This window comes from Diabrotica virgifera, chromosome 2 (assembly GCF_917563875.1).
Source record: "Diabrotica virgifera virgifera chromosome 2, PGI_DIABVI_V3a".
Lineage (NCBI taxonomy): Eukaryota > Metazoa > Arthropoda > Insecta > Coleoptera > Chrysomelidae > Diabrotica > Diabrotica virgifera.
Window position 1 is genome coordinate 238,660,497 of NC_065444.1, and position 23,376 is coordinate 238,683,872.

Genomic DNA, 23,376 nt, shown 5'->3' on the forward strand with positions numbered 1-23,376 from the left:
GATTTTACTAAAATATTATTTAAATGATTTGATTCTGTATATTTAGGAATTATGATTCTGGGTTTTTTTATCAAAGTTTTATACGGAAATTTATAAATTGGTAATAATTTTTTCTTGTGTGTAAATCTGTATAATTCCTGGTTTAAATGAATGCATCTGTTAGTGGTGGTGAATTTTTTATTCTCCAATATTTACTAGTTAAGTTTTCCATGTTTAATAAAGCCAGATTTGTTAAAAGGTCTGACTCAGTGTTTCTTAGCTTTATGCAGTATTTTTGGGCTAAAAATTGTCTACGTAATTAATGACTTTAATTTGACATTAAATATACTGTAATTTTTAAGAACTCTAAGATTTAAAAGCAGGTTTTTAAAGCACTTTGAATAATAAATGATTAAAGTTAATGAATAAATATTCATCTTAAAAATAATCCATATTTATATAGTACATTGGAATGACATTTACTTACCACAAGAAAAACCCAGGTTTGAATTAACAAAAAAATATAAAATAATTGTGACCTTGAAAAAACACCCTGTATATTAAAATTGTCAAAATCCGTTTGCACATTTGAAAAGAGTACAACAAAAAACAAAGTTTAATTGACAGCTTCAATTTTTTGTGCAGACAATTTAATGACATTAATTTCGAAATTAAATCGAAATTCTTGTTGTGAGTTCTCAGAGTTCTTAAAAATTTTGACATAATTTCAAAATTAATTGAAGTCATTAAATTGTCTGCGCAAAAAATGAAGGTGAACCATTAAACTTAGTTTTTTGTGGTCTTTTCAAATGTGCAAACGGGTTTTGAAAATTTCAATATACAAGGTGTTGTTTCAAGGTCACAATCACTTTATATTGTTTGTTAATCTGGATATGTATTTTTGTTGTGATTAGTAGTAAGTGGGTCGTTCCAAATAAGTAACTAAGTATTGATTAGTGTTAAAATGAGAATTTATTCATCAAATTCAATCATTTATTATTAAGAGTGCTTTAAAAACCCGCTTTGTAATCTCTTTTCTTAAAAATTTCAATATATTTCATTTCAACATTAAAGTAATTAAATTTGTGCTCTTTTCAAATGTGCAAACGGGTTTTGAAAATTTCAATATACATACAGGATGTTGTTTCAAGGTCACAATGAATTTAAGTATAATTTTTTTAATCCGGACCTGGATTTTTCTTCTTATTAGTAATTCTATGGTTTGGGTTCTAGATAAGACATACTTGTATCAAATATCAAAAAATATACAAGGTGGTTATAAAGTTATGGATCCAGACAAAAATGGGCAAGATCGATAAAAACACCCTGTAACTCGGTTATAAAAATCGGAGGCAATAAATATAGAATATCTACAACCGCCTCAGTGACCTCTATTCACCATTTAAATATTTCCGTTTCTTATTGAAACACCCTGTATACTACTCCACCTATGCGGCCCGCAAGCTAAGGCGATAGCTAGTATGTGGCCCAGGAAAAAAAAGATTGAGTATCGCTGGTCTAAACTAAAACAATGCCCAGTGTAGAGATGCGGGGGCTCTAATTTCAAGAATTTAGCAATAACGGAAGGAATTTTGGAAAACGTATTTATGCCAACTGGCTGTGTGGAACATTTGCTATTTTTATAAAAAATGAAAAATCGTTTATGTGGTGTGTGTGCCGGTCTTAAAGAAATATAGTTTTTGATCGCATTGAGAATGGTATTTTCTTCGTTATCTACTACGGTAAATATTATATTTGTGTGTGTTTTTGATGCTTTTATTGTGACAAGAAACTTTGACCCCAAGTCTTGAACGTTATTTGTTTCTAATTTCAATAGTTCGTCCTTTCTTAACGCACCAGCCACTCCGAAAATCAATGCAACCTACAAAATGAAATGTTATGAAATACGAGTATTAAATATATAAACTTAATTTACTGGTTTACCTTTATCATTAGAAACACGTCGTTAGGAGCATCAGAGATGAATTTCTGGACTTGTTCTTTTTCAAGTGTTTTTGATTTCTTTGGTACATAACCTGTTCTTTTTTCTTGATAAACATAATTAACTTATTATATTTAGATATATCAATGTTTGATTTTAAACTTAAGGTTGATTTTAGCATCGAATATATGGGCCACAAACTTGCTATTAGTCCTTTTTCGGCAATGTTTGAAAAATATGTCAACAATACAGATTCTGAATATCGTATTATTTTTCTCTCGTCTCAGTGAACTTAAAGATATTTCATTTGCAGTTTCTGCCACTTCTGGTGGAGTTAAATTAAACTCTTCGTCAATATCCATCTTTTGATTTTTCAAATACACAGAATTTTAAACAATAAAGTAAATAATGACATACAATGACAGATAGTAGGTACTAACAGCGGCTACTTGATTTTAAATTTTTTAGTGGGAATATAAATAGGTATATGTTTGGTTGCCTACACCACAGGTCACTGCCAATCACAGAGCGTTTAATTAATTTATGCAAGCAATGTATGTTGTGTTGCCTATAATGAAATCGTTCATTAATAGAAAATCGTTCATTAATAGGGGTCATTAATCAATGATTTTGAGGGTGTTAAAATTGATCATAAATGGACGGTCGACGGAAAAAATTATTAACAGCAAGCTGAAAATTTGTTCATAGCTTAACGGTGTCGAGTCGGACAAACGTTAATGTATGGGAACATTGGAGCAGAGGAATCTTTAATTGTGGGACATGATAAACGTGTCATTCGGACAAAAGTTTATGATTGTGAAAAATAGCAGGATGTTTTTAAGTTTATACAATAGCCAACGTCTTCATTGCTCGAAACAGGTGGTAGTCACTAGGTGCAAGACCCGGACTATACGGCGGATGAGGAAACACCTCCCACTTGAATTTCTTCTTCTTATGGTGCCTATCCGTTACGGATGTTGGACCTAACATGGCTATTCTGACTTTGTTGACTGCTGCCCTGAAAAGTCCGGTAGTGGTTAAGTTAAACCATTTTCGCAGGTTCTGCAGCCCACTTGAATAGAAGAGACAATTTCATCTGTCACAATGCTTCGCCATCCACTTCGTTCTTCATCATGCACATTGGTTCGACCATTTTTGAATTTAATGCATCATTGACGCACTCCACCTTCAGAGATCACATTGTTCCCACAAACAGCACAAATTTCGCTATAAATTTCGAATGGTTTGTTATTTTTAGCCAACAAGACCGGTATTTTACATGTTCTACATGTCGAACTGGTTGAAATGCCCAACATTTTTGTCGGACAAACATTTTTTCATATATTACATAACGTTGGCTATTGAATAAACTTAAAAACAGCTTGCTAGTTTTCACAATCATAAACTTATCTGGATGACAATGACACGTTTATCATGTTCCACAATTAAAGATTCTCATGTATGAACAAATTTTCAGTTTGCTATTAATAATCTTTTATTTGGTACGCGGGATCCAGGACTATACAATATTGTAGGAGATCCAATGGCTTGTATAGCTAAGGCTCAGATTGCAAAAATAATGAGTATATGTTATTTACTTACTTGGCAAACTGAGCATTCCTAAAATTGATTTTTTTTGATATAGTGAAATGAAGACTGTCATCAAGTACGCGAAATATATTCCATACACTTTGACGATTGCACTTACAGATTAAATCTTTAATGTCCTTACTAACACTTTCATCAGACACTGCTTCTACACTGATATTTGGTTGTTGCTTAAAACTACATTTCGTTTGACTCAATACTGTATCATCTCCAGAGGGTAGATTCATTGAATAGCGTATGTATTTCGGTACATCAAGTTTGATTAAAAAATTTTCATCGTCGTTTTCTTCCATGCACATTTCAAGAGATTCCTGTCTAGCAGACACGTTCCTCTTGTTTATTACTTGCATGTTATCGTCATCGGGAAACAAGCACATGTTAATTTTATTCGGAGGAACGTTTTCTTTACTTCTGGCATATCTTTTCATTTTTTTAGCCGTTTGTTTTTCGGTCAAACATAAATACTGTTCGAACATATTAGTTTTTTTCGCGGTTTTCTGTGCAGTCATCATCCATCTATTTACCGTTTCTTCTGAAGATTGTTTTACTGGCGCCGGTAACTTTTGCACCTTTTCTTCTAATTTATTTTCACATATCTGAAGAATTTCCTGGAAAGGTACATCATAGTATTAGTATTTTATTAGAAATCAATTTATCAATTGTTTTCTCAGTAGACCGTAGGCGAGATAATAAAGTACTAAAATCGCCTAAACCTTTAACTTTTTTAAAGTAAGACCGTTATGAAACTTTTGAATTCGCTTCGGCAGAGCTTCAGGAAAATTTTTGAACACTTGGCATGAGGGACAAATAAAAATCGCATTGTTGTAGGCGGAAAATGCATTTTGCCAAGTGCATCTCAAAGTGTTGAAAAAATAAAAATTCACAACTCAGAAAATAATCATGGAAATGAGTTTAATTTTCATACTCAGGGGTTTTGAGGTGGCTAAACACGAATAAATCCCCAAACACAAGCATTAATGGAAGAGCGGAGAAAAATGCAAAGTAATAGAAGTAAAGAACACCATGAACTTAGAGAGATAATTAAAAGAATACAAAAATCTATTAGGACGGACAACCGAAAATATAAAAACGAACAAATTCAACAAACAATTGAAGATAACAAGAGCCTCAAAGTTCTAAGAAGACAATTAACAAACGGCAAAAAAGAAATAACGAAATTAAAGGATAGAGATGGAAATATCATCATCAACAGAGGTGAATTATTAAGGGTAGTAGAAGATTTCTATACAGAACTATACAACAGCCAACAAAACCTTGATGAGCCACTAGAAGATTCAGGAAAAAGGTTAGTCAACCAAGGATCGGAATTGATGCCTGATATATCAACAGACGAAATCAGGAACGCATTGAGAAAAATGAAAAGAAATAAAGCTCCGGGAGAAGACAATATCGTTATAGAAGCCGTAAATATTGGGGGAAACTTTTGAACAACATAAAGGAATTGTTCAACTTATGTCTGCACTAAAGTGAAACACCTACAAGATGGCACAGTGCACTTACCATCTTATTACATAAAAAGGGCGATCCAACCGACCTCGAGAATTACCGGCCGATGAGCCTATTAGAGCACCTCTACAAGTTATTCACAAGAATAATAACAAATAGACTGGAAACAAAATTGGATTTTTACCAACCTAGAGAACAGGCGGGTTTTAGGAAAAACTTTTACATTAACGACCACCTACACTGCAAAAAAGGAATTATAGAAAAATCTATCGAATACAACCGACCATTGGTCCTGGCTTTCGTAGACTTTCGCAAAGCATTTGATACGATAGAAATTAACAGATAATGAGAGCATTGGAGGAAAGTCGTATAGATTATCGGTACTCCAAACTGATAGCGAACATATAAAATAATGCAACCATGACCGTCCGACTACACAAAGATACCAAATCTAGAAAAATCAAACCAGGAATTAGACAGGGAGACACGTTATCTCCCAAACTTTTTACGGCAGTACTTGAACATGCTTTCAAACAATTGGAGTGGGACGCCAAAGGAATACATGTCGACGGTGAAAGGCTCTCCCACCTACGATTCGCAAACGACATAGTTCTTATAACAGACAACTTAAAAGAGATTAGAACTATGCTTACTGAGTTAGATGCCGCCTGTAAAAAAGTTGGTTTAAACATAAATTTTGGAAAGACACAATACATGACAAACCTGGTACCAAACGAAAATCCAAAAGTCGACGTCAACGAAATAGCATTGGTCCATAAATATAAATACTTAGGGCATGAAATCCAAATTGCCAGGGTCAATCAAACTGCCGAATTACAGAGAAGGATCACCTTAGCATGGGCCGCATATCAGACATCTTCAAGAGCAACTTGCCAAATTATTTGAAAAGGAAGACGTTCAACCAATGTGTGCTTCCAGTCATGACTTACGGCGCCGAAATATTATCGTTAACCCAGGCCACAGCAACGAAACTTAGAGTGGCCCAAAGAAGAATGGAACGGTCACTACTAATTTTACAAAATTGGCCGAATGAAAGGGCACTGGAAATCCGATCATCGTATTCTTCATAAAATTCTGCGCATATTTGATTTAACAAGTTTAAGTCTAACTTTTCAAATAATACGTGGGGGTGAGTGGGAACCTTCGTATGAAAAAATGGTTATAAGTCCGGTTCTGCTATATCGAATTTTGCATACTTGGTCTTGTTGAAAACAGCTCTTTTTCGTCAATGAAAGAGTCTTATTTTCGAAATAGCCTAATAAGTAATACGCCAGCTAGGAGGCGTTATTTAATTATTTTCGGAAATCTAGTTTTCTTTGGAGTATATTAAATACAAGTATGCATTTTTAATCCTGTATTACAAAATTAGACCAAATTAGCAACATAATAGCGAAAACCGCATGTCGATACCTTTTTTCTATCTCGAGATATCTTAACCTTCCGATGACCAACCTTTTTTGTTACACGGATGACCAAGGAGGGAAAAATGACCCAGGTCAAAAATGTCAAAAATGACAATTAACAAAAAAATGAAGTTTTTTTTATGGCATGGACTTTATGTCATTCAGCTTTACGGCATTCAGTCACAACATGGGTATTAGTGTCATGTGTAGTGTGTATGTTGAGTAAGTATCTTGTTACTTTGCAAAGTCGACGTCATTAGCGTAAAACTACTTGGAATTACACATAATAGACGGTATTTTACTAAACATCAACTTCAGAATATATTTTTTATTCGTAAAATATAGGGAATTTTTTTATTTCAAAATATGAGGATATCTAGAATGATATTAAAGTCAAATAAAAAAAAATAATGAGTTAAAAATTGAAAATACTTTTGAATTTATTAAAGAAAAACTTACGCTGGGGTCCAAATTTCCCCCGCTTGGTCATCCGAAGGTTAAAAAACGTGTAAATTTTAAACAACTGTTAATGCCACCGGTAAACGAAGTTAAGGAAAAGTAGTGTGCTATGGAAAAAACAAAGAAACCTTTTCCAGATGTAAACGTATATAATTAATTAAAACAACAATAAGACAAACAGCACTATAAAATATAACAAAGAAATAAAAGCAACTACTTACTTAGTGACGACCTAAATATTCAAATTGTTGCCCATCATTTTTGATGCAAGCATTTACTCTTTCAAGAGTAGATTGAACAGCAGTCTCAATTTCTGCTCTCGCAATGCTTTGAATGGCGTTTCGTATTCTCTAGATTATGTTTTCTCGAGTAGTGGGCCTAGCAGCAAAAACAAGGTAGTTAATCCGTCCTTATAAATAAAAGTCTAAAACAGTTAAATCATAAATAAAATGATGGGCAACAATTTAAACATTTAGGCCGTCACTAAGTAGTTGCTTTTATTTCTTTGTTATATTTTATATGTTGTTTGTATTATTATCGTTTTACTTAATTATAATATACGTTTACATCTGGAAAATTTGTTTATTTATTTTTTCCATAGCACACTACTACTTTTCCTTAACTTCGTTTATCGGTGACAGTAACAGTTATGTTTAAAATTGACACATTTCTTAAGATATCTCGAGAAAGAAAAAGTTATCGTCATGCGGTTTTCGGTATTCTGTTGCAAATTTGGTTTTATTTTGTAATACAGGATTAAAAATGCATACTTGTATTTAATATTTTCCAAAGAAAACTAGATTTCCGAAAATAATTAAATAACGCCTCCTAGCTGGCATATTAGTTATTAGGCTATTTCAAAAATAAGACAATTACATTGACGAAAACGAGCTGTTTTCAACAAGACCAAGTATGAAAAATTCGATTTAGCAGAACCGGACTTACAGCCATTTTTTCATAAGAAGGTTCCCACTCACCCCCAGCTCTTATTTGCAAAGGTATACTTAAATTTCTAGTGCTCTTTCATTGGGCAAATTTTGTAAAATTTTGATTTTTTAAAGTAAATGATGGTTTTGCTTGTTTTTGATTCAGAGGGATGCACAATCGCCGGACAGCTGTTTCCACCGTTTCAGGCTTTTTCAACAGCACTAGCGTGCACTCCTCTGAATCGAAAAACAGCTCAACCATCAATTTAAGGGAAATTTGAAAGATCATTAAAATTCCCATTGGGACGCGATCCAGCGACATCTCTTAACAAATTGAAGAGTCTCAGATGCAGAATCCACCATTAAAATGGTAAATAGTAATTTAAATCTGAGACTTTTCATGTTGAAAGTTCTTTCTGGTACATCCTTAATCTGCGACTTTAACAATTTATAAGACCGCAGACGACGAATGTAGAAAACAAAAAGGATTCCTTGCAATCACATTCCGTTTTCAATCGTCTCGGAAAAGGACAGAACAGGAACTTTCTAGTACTCAAATCAGAGTAAAGATAGAAAAGTAAATGATGGTTTTGCTTGTTTTTGATTCAGAGGGAGGCACAATCGTCGGACAGCTGTTTCCACCGTTTCAGGCTTTTCAACAGCGCTAGCGTGCACTCCTCTGAATCGAAAAACAGCTCAACCATAAGGGGAATTTGAAACATCATTAAAATTCCCATTGGGACGCGATCCAACGACATCTCTTAACAAATTGAAGAGTCTCAGATGCAGAATCCACCATTAAAATGGTAAATAGTAATTTAAATATGAGACTTTTCATATTGAAAGTTCTTTCTGGTACATCCTTAATTTGCGACTTTAACAATTTATAAGACCGCAGACGATCAATGTAGAAAACAAAAAGGATTCCTTTAAGGGAAGGTAATTTAATAAAACCCCAGGAGATGACTTAGATACCGGGCACTAGGTACCTCGTATAGCTCCCTCATGCCAAGTTAGTGATGTAACCAATAAAAAACGGTACCGTTTTTTTTTAAAAACCGTTTTTTATTGCCAAAAAAACGAAGCCTTCGTTTTTTTTGTTTTTTTTATTTTGATTTTTTAAGTGGGTACAGTTTATTTAATGACAAAAACATATAATAAATATAATATTCTGTATAATTTTATAACAAAATAAGTATTATTTCGTTTCATAATTAATTTCGTATAAATCCTTTAAATAAAAAGACCATGGGTATAAACAAAATAAGAAGAGTTTATTCGTTAACTTGCAAAATCAAAGCAAAAATAAGTAATAAAAATTTATCAAATAAAAAAACAACGTCTTAATGATTGAAAAGGTTCAATTAATTAACCGAATCCCTTAAATGAACACTGATCCGTCCCGTCGCTATCTGCATTTTCTTCAGACTCTGAAGCTTCCTCTTCATCACTTTCAAAGACAGACTCCGACTGATCTGAATTGGATATTATCATTGGTTCCGGTTCAGATTCTAATGCAGGATTGACTGTGAAGCTAGGGCCAGCAATTGATTCTGAACTGGATGATTCACTTGGCTGTAGTTCAGCCATTAATTTTAAATTATGAGCCACATACCCGATTTTTGACGCTCGAGTATTGGTCAGCCCGTTTCTCTTGTTGGTGTGAATTCCCGAATATGAAGAAAAGGATCTTTCACATGCTGCTGATGTCGCTGGCAACTCTAGAAAACGAATCGCCAACTTGGAGAGTGCGGTATTTGAGCAAAGACCACTCCACCAGGCAATAGGGCTGATAGCTGCAATTGTGTCCTCATTCCATAGAAAAGCCTTTTTGAATAGTCCTTCTTTTGCAATAAAATTGACAACGTCAGCTAAGACGGCTGCTTCATCGACATCTGGCATCTTCTGTGCTACCTTGTATATGACTTCTGTCGCATCAGTCTACATTACATAAAAAAATTAATATAAATATAAATAAAACCCACTATAACCTAAAAAAATTTACCATCTCATCTGAGCTAAGTTCGCAGCCACGATATTTTGGATCCAAAAGGTTAGCTACAAAATGAACACTATAAATAGCAAACTTCTTCCGATTTTCAAAAATTGCCCTTGTATCTGCTTCCTCTTTGGATAACAATGGACTTTTAGTGACATTTTCTAATGAGGTGTTAACCATTTTTTTAAATAAATGCAGACATTTTGAAATCGTTGGTGTGTCACCTTCTACAGAGGTAATTGTGTTAGCAATTGGTTCCAGAAGCATAATGTATCCTTGTACCCGGTCCCAAAATATATCGCTTAGAGCATTTTTTTAAAGATGGGTGTTTGCTTACTGCCTTTTCAACTTCTTCATTGATAGCCATCCTTTTTATTATTTGTTTGTTAGCAAGCAATGATTGTAGACAAAGAACTAATGATCCCCATCTGGTAGGCACTGGGAGTTTAAGACTGCAACTTATTTTTAATTCGTTTTGTTTTTCCTTTACCCACGCAGATAATATGTGGCTTTGTCGGATGGCCTTTGTAAGGGCAACAGCCTCGGCAGTAAACGATTTCAGACTTGTTAAATTTTTGAGATCGGTAAATATTAAATTAAGAGAATGAGCAAAGCATCCATAGGTAAAAATGTTATTATCAAAATCATTTTCAATCAAGGCCCAAGCAGCTTTCATGTTTGCTGCATTGTCTGTGACTATACCAAATACCTTTCGGGGACCGATTTCACGTATTACTGCACCAAGGGTTTTTGGCATATATTCTGCAGTATGAGGTGCAGTGCCTGTGGGCATAATTTTAAAAAGGAATGGCTTTGGAGTTGTTACAACAAAGTTTAGGACAGCCTCGTTCCTAATATTGGACCATCCATCCACCATTAGTCCAACAGAATGTGCTCCAGCTTAAAGTAAAGAGATAATTATTTTTAACCTACTAGCATAATGTAGGTTTACTTATATTAAAGTCGGGCCGTTCTAAAATTACTGAAATATATACGACGGACGCTGTGGTACAACACTGTACCGCATCTGGTTGCTGTTCAAGGTCTTTCCTGTTAAACTTCGTCCGTAGTACGTTGTTCAGTGGTAATTTTACAGCGGCTCGCCTATATATTGTCAATGTTTTAATAAATATAATAACAGTAAACCTAAATTAAATATTTTTTTAAAAATTCCAAAATTCCCCAAATTACATTAGTTTTAATGAACTAATACGGTTCCAACCGGAGTCGATGCCAAATTACATCATTTTGTACAACACTCCTTGGTAATGATGCAATGGCATCGAAACCGGTTGGAACCGTATTAGATTATTATTAAAACTAATGTAATTTGTGGATTTTCTAAAAAATATTTAATTTATTGTTATTACGCAGAATTTCACAGAGTAAGGGCCGAAACAATAAATTTTAATAAATATGGTAAAACTTAAATCTTACCAATGTTTTCCGAAACCATAGCCTTTACACGTAGGTGCTCACTGTCTAATAGTGGGCCTGATACAAGGTGTCGGGTTGGTATCTGATAAGCAGGTCTGAGAAATTTAAACAACTTCTGCCACTGTATATTTTCTACTAAAGCCAGTGGTGCTTGACTTGAATAGATAGCCCGGCTAAGCAGTTCATCGGCTTTTACTTTTTGTTCAGGTGTCATTTTATCCATGAATGCGGAAACCTCTTTAGATTGTGATTTCGGTTTTTCTGTAAATAAAATTCCCAAATTTATTCAATTTAAAAATAAGTCTGTAAAGTAAGGTTATCTTTAGGAATTTCTACTAAAAAGAAGAGGGAAATTTGGAAATATAGAGCTTTGGTACATACCTTTAACTTTTTCCTCCCTTTTTTCATGTATTGTTTGTAATAGTCCAATGTTTCGTTGTTTTCTCTCCGTCACTCCATACTTTATTTTAACTCCTCTGGACATTTTAGGCATTTTTTAATATGTTCCAACAAACGTGTCCCATTTTTTGATAGTTGAAGTGTACAAAAAGTACACTCTACTTGAGGAGTTTTTTTCTGTGTTTTTAGCATTTTAAACAGGGAACTTACTTTGCAACTTTTCCTTCCCCGTGATTCCCGCGAAGAACAAGAACTCGAATTCGAAGACATTATAAACATTTAGTTTTTGTCACTAATGTCACTACAGTAGGTAACAAATAATTTATTATCATAAAACACAGAAAATATAATTAACAATAATTAATTTATTTAAACACACTTAAATAAGCACTAAACACAAATATTTCCGGCACAAGGCAAGTAAATCACAAAATAACAACAGAACACCTGCAAAAGCTAATCGGTAATTCCCCGGTTTTCTCAGCGCCAACGAATACGAGCGTCCTGCTAAATTTCGGTGATTCCCCAAAAGCAACGACGTAAAAAAATAATAGATAAAGGCAGTAAGGGTTTAATGTTTCAATATTTTTTAAAAAGGAACGTCAAACACTGAGTTTCTAGATGTTTTGGATATAATATTGAAATATTGGGTGATTTTTAGGCTTACAAACAACTCCTAATATTGATATTGTTAATATTACGTTGAGAAACTAATAAAAAACAATTAAAAACAAAAAAAAACACGTTTTTTATTGTTTTTTTTTTACGTTTTTTTAGAATTAAAAAAAACACGTTTTTTTACATCACTATGCCAAGTGTTCAAGAATTTTCCTGAAACTCTCCCGAATCGAATTCAAAAGATTTCATAGCGACCCGTCTTTCTTTTAAAAAGTTAGAGATGTATATAATAAATAAAAGCCTACCGCCTCCTCGCCTACCGAAAATCATCCAGGAAATGAAATACCTTCTTTGTAGAAAAAGTGCACTAAAATGAAAAATAATTACCGTAATGTCTTTTGAGTTTACTGATTCATAATTGACGATTACATTTGGATTCATGGGAAAATTATAAATATTTCCAGCATCCTGTACATCCTTTTCTAATAGCTTGAGTTTTTGTCGAAGAAGATATTCCCTTTCTTCGTTTTCTTTAATTTTCAATTTTGATTTTTCGATAGAAAACCCTAAAATATAAATACGCTCACAGCAAATTATAGCAAATAGTCAAACATGGCAATAAATTTTCTACGACTACAAATTAATGCTTATAACTGATATTCACAAGAATATCTTTTCATTTCGCGGTCTGTATATGTGATTATAACATATTATTTTACTTAGTGTGACAAATGTGACAAAAAAAAACAAAAGCTGTGCGAAAAAAGAAATTCGAAACTAGACCATTGGCGTATTAAATCAACAAATTATTTTACCTACTTACTTTTAAGTTTATTTTGTCGAATCAAACATTCGTTAATTGTTTTCTTTTCTGATATTGAATTATTAATTTTTTCTAAATCATTTTCTAGTTCTTTCTTTTTTAAGTATGTATTAATTTCTAGCAAATTACACTGTGATGTATCCTAAAAAAACTTCATTAAATATAATTTTTCAAATAAACTGCTCATCAACAGTTAGATTATAGAAAACTATGTTCTGAAGTTATTTCTTTGTGGCATTTATGTAATTTACTATTGTAATTGGGAAATAAGCCACAGTTTAACTTGAAAAATTATTTTATTGACGTATAAAATCATTTTTCAACTTAAATTGTGGCTTATTTCCCAGTTAGAATATTAAAATTACGATAATTTTCATAGCTGATTTTTTCGTGAACAGATGAACGGATTTCGCTTTTTTTTAAGTCAAAACTTCTTTAGGGACGTTGTGCGATTTTTGGATAGGGGAAAACCATTGAATTTGCGACCGTCATTGCGACCGTGCGTCATCGCTTATGCTATATATTATTTGTATGTATATATGTATAAATTTTATAGAAGTATTTAAAATAAATGTAAAACCTATTTTAGGATGGGGAAAAAAGGATTTATTTCGCGACCGCAATCGCGACCGTCATCTCTTCGGCGAAATAAATTTTGTACGTACATATCTATATTATGTGTATGTATACACATTGTATAGAAGTATTTAAATTTAAAATAAATGTAAAACTTATTTTTGGATGGAGAAAAAGGATTTATTTCGCGACCGTCATGCGTTATCACGACCGTCATCTCTTCGATGAAATAAATTTTGTACGTATATTTATTGAAGTGAAAACTTCTTTAGCGACGTTGTGCACTTTTTGGATGGAAAACTGTATTAAATTGGCGACCGTCATCGCTTCGAAGAAATAAATTTTTGAAGTGAAAACTTCTTGAGGGACGTTGTGTACTTTTTGGATGGGAAAAAATATTAAATTAGCGACCGTCATCGCTTCGACGAAATAAATTTTTGAAGTGAAAATTTCTTTAGGGACGTCGTGCACTTTTCAGATGGGAAAAAAGTATTAAATTAGCCAACGTCATCGTGACCGTCATCGCTTCGAAGAAATAAATTTTTGAAGTCAAAACTTCTTGAGGGACGTTGTGCACTTTTTGGATGAGGAAAAAGTATTGAATTAGCGACTGTCATCGCTTCGGCGAAATAAATTTTTGAAGTGAAAACTTCTTTAGGGACGTTGTGCACTTTCTGGATGGCAAAAAGTAATAAATTAGCGACCGTCATCGCTTCGACGAAATAAATTTTTAAATTGAAAATTTTTTTAGGGACTTTGTGCACTTCTTGGATGGGGAAAAAGTATTGAATTTGCGACCGTCATCACTTCGCTGAAATAAATGTTGTACGTATATAAATTACATGTATGGATACATAAATAGAATAGGGCATACGCATCGCGTATATGATATAGGTATAGCACTTCTTTTTGGATGGGGAAAAAGCATTGAGCTCGTAATTTATTTACTATAAGAAGTTTTTACTTCTGTCGGGACTCCCACGAGTGCCTTCAATTTTTTTATGTATTTACACATTTGTACAAAGGTTTACTCAAACTTCTTTTTTATAAATTGAAGAATCTCAGATGCAGAATCCACCAATTTAATAAGAATTAAAATGGTAAATAGTATTTTAAAACTGACATTTTTCGTGTTGAAAGTTCTTACTGGTACATCCTTAATCTGCGACTTTTTCAATTAATAAGACAGCAGACGACGAATATAGAAAACGAAAGGGAAACGATCACATTCCGCTTTCATTCGTCTAGGAAAAACGGACAGCAGAGGAACTTTCAGTACTCAAATCCGAGTAAAGGAAATAAAAATAATAAATGATGGTTTTGCTTGTTTTCGATTCAGAGGGTTGCACACCAGCTAGACAGGCTCTGTTACTACCATTTCAGGCGTCCTCAGTAGCTTTCGTTAGTATGCCTACCTCTGGACCGAAAAACAGCTCTACCATCATTTTAAAGGGAATCTGAAAAATAATTCAAATTTCTCATCAGACGCGATACAGCGACATCTACTAACAAATTGAAGAATCTCAGATGCAGAATCCACCAATTTAATAAGAATTAAAATGGTAAATAGTATTTTAAAACTGAGATTTTTCGTGTTGAAAGTTCTTACTGATAAGTAAGAAGAACAGTAAGAACTTTCAACACGAAAAATCTCAGTTTTAAAATACTATTTACCATTTTAATTCTTATTAAATTGGTGGATTCTGCATCTGAGATTCTTCAATTTGTTAGTAGATGTCGCTGTATCGCGTCTGATGGGAAATTTGAATTATTTTTCAGATTCCCTTTAAAATGATGATAGAGCTGTTTTTCGGTCCAGAGGTAGGCACACTAACGAAAGCTACTGAGGACGCCTGAAATGGTAGAAACAGAGCCTGTCTAGCTGGTGTGCAACCCTCTGAATCGAAAACAAGCAAAACCATCATTTATTATTCTTTTTTATATTTATACCGGGTGGATGAAAAGAAATGTTTTTCATATGTTAAGCTTGCGACACCCTGTAGAGATGACGAGGTACTGTCTATCCAAAGTCAATTGAAAATTGAGGTTCAAATATATTGTTTGCACCTCAATCCGTGCAGCGAGAATTGGGACCGTGTAAGTTCGGAAGAGAGACACCTGGTTTCATAGGTCGGCAACATTTTTAGCACTTTTAATTATATTGGCCAATTATATTAGTTCTGGTTAGTAGATAATTGTCAAGAGACAATAGTCCAAAAAAGAATAAGAAGAAAAAGTAAGATTGGGGTTATGTTATTAAAAGGTAAACATTGTACTACAAGCAAAATACCATTAATTAAATTCACTTTAATAATTGCATATCATATCAATATTGTGGAGAAACATATAATTTTTACAATTTATAACACATCATTTGTGAAATCCCTTTTTCTTCGATGACAGTAGGTATGAAATATACGTCAATTTGACAATTTCAATTAACAATATGAATTATTTAAGAAATTTAATGTTAAGAAAGTTGCAAGATTTGTCCGCTATACACGCACGATTGTTTCTCGTATCCCCTCCATGTACTTGCACATAGCGAATACGAGGTAATCTTGCATAACTTGGTTACGTTGCGTACAGTGCTTTGTGCAGTAAAACAGATCTGTTAAATATGTAATATATTTGAACCCCCTCGTAAAATTTCAATTTTCAATTGACTTTGGATAGACATTACAAATGTATACATCAGAATATATACGAGTATACATGAGAATAGTATTGTAGTCTTATGTTTTGTGAACATTTTGTTTTTTTAATGTCCCTGATATCTTTAGAAACAAAGAAAACATACGGTCTTTTAGTTTAACATGTGTTTTAACCGAAACAAAAGTTTGAGGCACCTTGTAGGGAGGAAAGCCGCAAAGTTGGGTATTGGCTGTGAGTTTCGACGGTAGCGCTCTCTCGCGGTTTGAAACTTATACTTTTCTGATAAAATTGGCGTGTGTGAAATATACAAAACGAGAAAAATAGATATTTATCTAGAAAAACACAAATTATGAACTGAAATATTATTGTAACCTGATTACTGAACGAATACACAGAATTAATAGTAAAAGCAATTGTTTTTTTTTTATTTTATTCATTATAATTTTAATATTTAATATATAAATTCGTGCGACTGGATCACTGCATACGCACGAGGCCATTGAGAAAAAGAAGAATTTTATGTGAAATTTAGAGGTTACCTCTGTTTTTATTGGCTGTGAGTTTCGTCGGTAGCGCTCTCTTATGGTTTGAAACTTGTACTTTTGTGATAAAATTGGTGCATGTGAAATATACAAAACGAGAAAAATAGATACACACACCGGCAAAATTAGCCGAACACCTTAAAAATGGGACATGTTTGATGTCTTGAATTTCCTAAACCACTGGTCGGATTTGAGTGATTCTTTTAGTATGTTATAGCCTTATTATTTAAGAATATCATTGTAATAATACTGTTGCTAGACAGGTAAATATCATTTTATACCGGGTGTACCAATCATACTGTGTTTTTTTCTTAAAGTTTGGAACACCCTGTGGAATATTCTAGCATATGTAAAATATTAAAATTAATACTCTATTGTATACTTAGGCTTTCTTAACATTTTGCTTTTTGATTCATTTACTTATGTGAGATAATAAAAAAGTTATGTGCTTTAACAACTTTCCATGTTTTTCATCAATAAATTCTCATAGTAGGGGAGGAAAGTATACTAAATTTGCAGTTACTCGAGCGTTATGGGGACCTATTGGATTGTGAAGAGTATGTGCTAAAATCAGAAAAAGGTTAAGTTTCCCATAAAGTGGGTGACTTTTCATTTTTTAATTTAGTTTTCCATTTGAAATAATAATTTTCCTCCGATTATAGCGCTATCTATCCATAATTCGAAAAAATGTGTCGAATAAAAGTTGCTTATTTTAACGTACAGAATCCAAATCTGCAATAAAAATTGGGGGCTCCTATTTAAGATTTTAAATTAAATCCACCACCCCACCTCCGCGGGGGCTCGTGACACCCAACGGAGAGGGGTGGGGGGTAAATTAAAAATTTTAAATACGAACCCTGCGATATTTCGCGAAATGAACATCAGATCGTAAAACTGCAAAATACACCTATTCAATATTTTTCAAAAATCTACCGAATGGCACCAAACACGACCCCCCACGGAGGTGGGGTGGGGAGTTACTTTAAAATCTTAAATAGGAGCCTCCAATTTTTATTGCAGATTTGGATCCTTGACGTAAAAAAAAGCAACTTTTATTCGCAACATTTTTTCCAATTATGGATAGATGGCGCTATAATCGGAAAAAACGATTGGTGGAAATGGAAAATTAAATTAAAAAATGGAAAGTCCATACCAAAATGGAAAATTTTATTTAACTTTTTTTTTATTTAGGACCTAATACTCACAACCCAATAGGTCCTCATAAAGCTCGAGTAACTGCAAATTTAGCATAATTTGCTCCCCTACCATTACCTTACACCCACACTTTATGGAAAACTTAACTTAACTTTTTTTGGTTTTAGCACCCACTCTTCACAATCCAATAGGTCCCCATAACGCTCGAGTAACTGCAAATTTAGCATACTTTCCTCCCCTACTATGAGGATTTATTGATAAAAAGCATGGCTAGTTGTTAAAGCACATAACTTTTTTATTTTCCAACATAAGTAAACGAACCAAAAAAGAAAATGTTAAAAAAGCCTCTAAATTCTACAATCGAGTTTTAATTTTAATATTTTATATATGCTAGAATATTCCACAGGGTGTTCCGAACTTTAAGAAAAAACATAGTACGATTGTAACACCCGGTATAAAATGACATTTACCTGTCTAGCAACAATATTATTACACCGATATTCTTAACTAATAAGGCTATAACATTCTAAAAGAATCACTCAAATCGGACAACAGGTTTAGGAAATTCAAGACATCCAACATGTCCCATTTTTAAGGTGTTCGGCTAATTTTGCCGGTGTGTGTATTTATCTAGAAAAACACAAATTATGAACTGAAATATTATTGTAACCTGATTACTGAACGAATACACAGAATTAATAGTAAAAGTAATTATGTTTTTTTTTTATTTTATTCATTATAATTTTAATATTTAATATATAAATTCGTGCGACTGGATGACTGCATACGCACGAGGCCATTGAGAAAAAGAAGAATTTTATGTGAAATTTAGAGATTACCTCTGTTTTTATTGGCTGTGAGTTTCGTCAGTAGCGCTCTCTCATGGTCTGAAACTTGTACTTTTCTGATAAAATTGTTCAAATTCAATGCACAAAACTGTCACTAACAGCGCAGGCGAAAACTGTCAAATCCCCTCTACTAATCGGCTCACAGCGAATACATCGATATTATGTTATAGTCTTATATTTTGCGAATATTTAGTTTTTTCAATTTTTCTGATATCTTTAATAACACAGAAACTAGACAGTTTTACTGTTTAATATGCGTTTTAACTGATGACATGCGATACGTGAGGAGGCCATGTCTTATCATAACACTAAGATGAAATTATTTCCTACATACAGTGCGAAATGAACAGAGTGTTTAAGGAAAAAATCTGTGTAATGTACCTCTCGCTATTTAAAGAGCCTCTACGTAGACACCAAATCAGTACTAAGGAAATTCCACCCCAAAACATCACAGAGCTTCCATTAAACAATCTTCTCTCACTTATGTTGCGCTGTACATACCGCTTACCTGGTCGACAAATAACTCTTATTCGCGGTGCGCAATTACTTGGAGGGGATACGAGAAACGATCGTGCGAGAATAGCGGAGAAATATTTCAACTTTCTTAAATAAATCATATTGTCAATTGAAATTGTCAAATTGACGTATATTTCATACCTACTGTCATTGAAGAAGAAAAATTATATATTGCTCCACAATATTGATATGATATGCAATTATTATATAAGGTAAATTTAATTAATTGTATTTTGCTTGGAGTACTGCATTTTAATAACTAATTTTATTTACTACATACAATTGTTTACGTTTTAATAACATAACCTGAATCTAATTTTTTCTTCATATAATTTTTTTGGACTATGGCCTTGACAATTATCCAGTAACCGGGACTAATCTCTGACTGTACCATTAAATTTTCCGTGGGCTAAGATGACTAGGTCATCCGCATAGCCCAGGACGTGATGCCTATCGTTGTCGAGTCTAGCTATCAGGCCATCCATGACCAGATTCCACAATAGAGGAGATAAGACTCCCCCCTGTGGGCAGCCTCTGGCTACCTGAGCTGACACTGTATCCCCTAGCAACGTAGCATATATCACACGGCTTCTCAGCATGCTAGTCATCTTAGCCCACGGAAAATTTAATGGTACAGTCAGAGATCGAATGCAACAGGCTCTGACCGTAGTTACAGAATGGACTTCAAATGTAGGGCTTAACATCAGTCCTCTAAAGTCCAAAATCATGAAATTTACTAAAAGAAGGAATTCAGAGGAATTGGGTCCTCTAAGTCTAAATGGTGTACATTTAAATCTGGTGAGTGAAGTAAAGTATCTCGGGATAATATTAGACTCAAGACTTACTTGGAATCAGCAGATAGAAAGAATATCGAAGAGAGCGGTATCTACGTTAATGGTAGCCAGACGTACTCATGGAAAAATGTGGGGTTTGAGACCAGACATGGTATATTGGACTTATAACATGGTGGTAAAACCCACAATTACATATGCATCAGTGGTATGGTGGCCAAAAGTGCAGCAAAAAAGTGCCATCATCAAATTAAGCAAGGTGCAAAGACTTGCTTGTCTCGGGATCACGGGGGCTATGAGGGGCACATCTACGGCAGCTATGGAGGCACTACTGGATCTCCCTCCTTTACATATAACAATAAGAGGTGAGGCGAGAATGGGCTATTATAGACTGCGAGAAAACCGGAGCAACGTACCAGTTAAATCAGGACATAGTAAAATAACGAATGAAATTAATGATGCCGAATGGATGATGATTTCTGACCATATGACATCAAGATATATGCCTGAAGTACCTTTTCAAGTGGACATTTGCCCACGAGACGAATGGGACAGAGGAAACTCTCGACACAGACTGCAGGGTTGCACCTGGTATACGGACGGGTCTAAAACTGCAGACGGTTCGGGCGCAGGAATATTCTATAGTGGTGGAAATTTCAACATTTCTATTCCACTGGGGGAATGTACCTCCGTATTTCAGGCAGAGATTTTTTGCAATCTTGCAGTGTGCAAGAGAAAACAACCTGAGGGCATTCGAACTGCAGCGGGTTAACATATGCACAGATAGCCAAGCAGCCATTGGGGCTCTTATAAGCTCTAAGGTGAACTCTAGGCTGGTGTGGGAATGTCGACAAGAACTTGATAGACTGGCACAACATAACAGTGTTATACTGGTATGGGTTCCAGGTCATCGGGGCATATACGGCAATGAAAGAGCTGATGCACTTGCCAAGAGAGCATCAGCTACAAAATACCTGGGTCCAGAGCCGGCCGTGCGAGTGCCAAAAAGCACCGTCCGCGAACGAAAAAAAGCCTGGATCCGAAGCCAACACAACTCACACTGGGAGAGTGTACCCGGTCAAACACATGGCAAGATGTATATCGGACGGACATGTGCTAGTAGAGCTGAGTTACTGCTGAAAACAAGCAGGAATCAGCTCAGAGTCATAACAGGTTTCCTCACTGGACATGCGCCAGTTAAGGGTCACCTACATACAATGGGGCTGTTTCATGGAGACTTGAGCTGCAGACTCTGTAACAGAGAACCTGAAACAGTCAACCATATCTTGCATGACTGTGAGGCATTGGATCGGAGGCGGCAAACACTTTTCGGAGACATCGAAATGACTCCAAATTTGTATGGCACCCACCCACTAGACCTGTACAAGCTGGTACAGGGTTCCAGAATTCTGGAATGGGTTTCATAAACAATGGAAGATGTACAATAAGCCAAGTGGCTGCAGTACAACCGGTTCACAACAGACGGCTTCCAGAAAAAAAAAACCAGGACTAATAGAATTGGCCAATATAATTAAAAGTGCGAATAATGTTGCTGAGCGTAGAAACCAGGTGTCGCTTTGCCGAACTTGCACGGTCCCAATAGGTGTCGATAAAAACTGTTTACCTTATGTGCCTTTCTGTTGTTAAGGTTTTTTTAACTGTTATTTTTTATTGATAATTTAGTTTTGTTTCAGTTAAAACACATGTTAAAGAGTAAAACCACCTATCTTCTTTGTTTCTTAAGATATCAGGGACATTCAAAAAACAAAATGTTCACAAAATATACAATACAATTCCGATGTACACTTAACAGTATTTGTATTACCTCGTCCTCCCTACAGGGTGTCACAAACTTAACATAAGAAAAACATTTTTTATTCCACCCGGTAAAAGTACAAAATAGAAGTTTGACTAAACATTTGCACAAATGTGTAAATACTAATGAAAAACCTAAAATAATAAAAAAAAAATAAAATTGGAAAGAAATCCTTTGTAAAAGGTATAAAATTTTTTTATTAAAAATCCCTTAAAAGGGCTACATCACAACAAAACGTTCTCGATTTTTATAAAAAATCATCATCAGTGTTCGATAATTGGATGCTAGGAGGAGAACAGGAAAACTTTTTCTTTTCCTTGTGGATTTAAAAAAAAAATTAGCGGAATCCGTTAATCTGTTCACGAAAAAATCAACTATGAAAATGAGCATAATTTTCTATATCCCTAACTTTTGACGAGCAGTTTACAACATACTAAAAGAAACATGCGATACAACCAAATTTTGGTAATACATAATATGTCCCATTCCATAATATATTTATAAGTTACAGGGACAACTATTATATTATACAGGGTGTTTAATTAATAATTGGAAATATTTTAACTGTAGATTCCTGGGCTCAAAAAATATTAAGGTTTAACCTTAACCCAAATCACCTAGTCCGAAAATGCTTCCTAAGAGAGCCAGAGCTCTTTTAAGATGACGTCCTGTTATTAGTTTTTTTTAATACCATGCGCTTCCATTTGGACAACCGAAAACTGGTACTGGTATTTATCTTCCAGAGATAGAACTATTTCATAAATTGCAAAAATTTCTAATATCGGCCATAGACGTCCCTTTTGGGTAGGGTAACGGTTACTTTATCGCATAACTTTTTTGTCTTTAACTTTTAAGCATTTCTGACATTGGATTATTAAATTGTGTAATCTAGTACTCTGTAACTCTCTGTAAGTCTCCAAGGCAGATGAAAACCTTCTGCTTATATTTGAGCGAAGGATACTGAGAAGAATATTCGGTGGCATCTGTGAAAATGGTGTTTGGAGGAGGTATAACTACAAGGTATACCACAGATATAAACATATATTTGGTAGTAAAGTATCTCTTATAACAATAGGAAGACTAAGATGAGCAGGACATCTAGCAAGATCATAGCAGAACAACCCTCCTAGAAGAATCCTTACGTCGAAACCTGTGAGAAGTAGAAATAGGGGTAGGCCAAAACTCAGATGGAAGGATGGTGTAGATGAGGATGGGATAAAAATAGGCGCAGCAAACTGGCAACGGTTGGCAATGGATAGGACTGACTGGCGTAATAGACTTGGGAAGGTCGAGGCTCTTTCATAGGGCTGTAGCACCATTGATGATGATGATGAATCTAGTACTAAATTTTACTCTTGCTGTAAGTCGGTAGAATACACCTTTTCTAGAAAAATCG

The 23,376-nt window shown here is 34.3% G+C and overlaps 2 protein-coding genes across 4 annotated transcripts in view; both read right to left on the reverse strand.

Moving 5' to 3' along the window:
* Nucleotides 1–23,376, reverse strand: part of LOC114330874 (uncharacterized) — a 94,212-nt gene that overhangs the window by 31,664 nt on the left and 39,172 nt on the right. For all 3 annotated transcript variants that reach the window (XM_050644397.1, XM_050644399.1, XM_050644398.1), the window contains 3 exons: nucleotides 13,082–13,223; nucleotides 12,646–12,824; nucleotides 3,524–4,137 (listed from right to left, as the gene is read on the reverse strand). In XM_050644397.1, the coding sequence (XP_050500354.1) occupies nucleotides 3,524–4,137; nucleotides 12,646–12,824; nucleotides 13,082–13,223 (935 nt within the window). The remainder of the gene's footprint in view (nucleotides 1–3,523; nucleotides 4,138–12,645; nucleotides 12,825–13,081; nucleotides 13,224–23,376) is intronic.
* Nucleotides 9,112–10,934, reverse strand: LOC126880510 (uncharacterized). Its single transcript, XM_050644406.1, has 2 exons — nucleotides 9,811–10,934; nucleotides 9,112–9,746 (listed from the first exon to the last, which is right to left on the reverse strand). The coding sequence occupies exons 1-2, from the start codon at nucleotides 10,069–10,071 to the stop codon at nucleotides 9,174–9,176; spliced, it is 834 nt and encodes a 277-aa protein (XP_050500363.1). The 5' UTR covers nucleotides 10,072–10,934; the 3' UTR covers nucleotides 9,112–9,173.

Excerpts from the sequence above, each read along its gene's own strand:
- LOC126880510 (XM_050644406.1), bottom strand. The coding sequence starts at position 10,071 with ATGCTTCTGGAACCAATTGCTAACACAATTACCTCTGTAGAAGGTGAC. Across the intron at positions 9,747-9,810 it reads AACTTAGCTCAGATGAGATG|ACTGATGCGACAGAAGTCAT; the intron begins GTAAATTTTTTT and ends TATGTAATGTAG.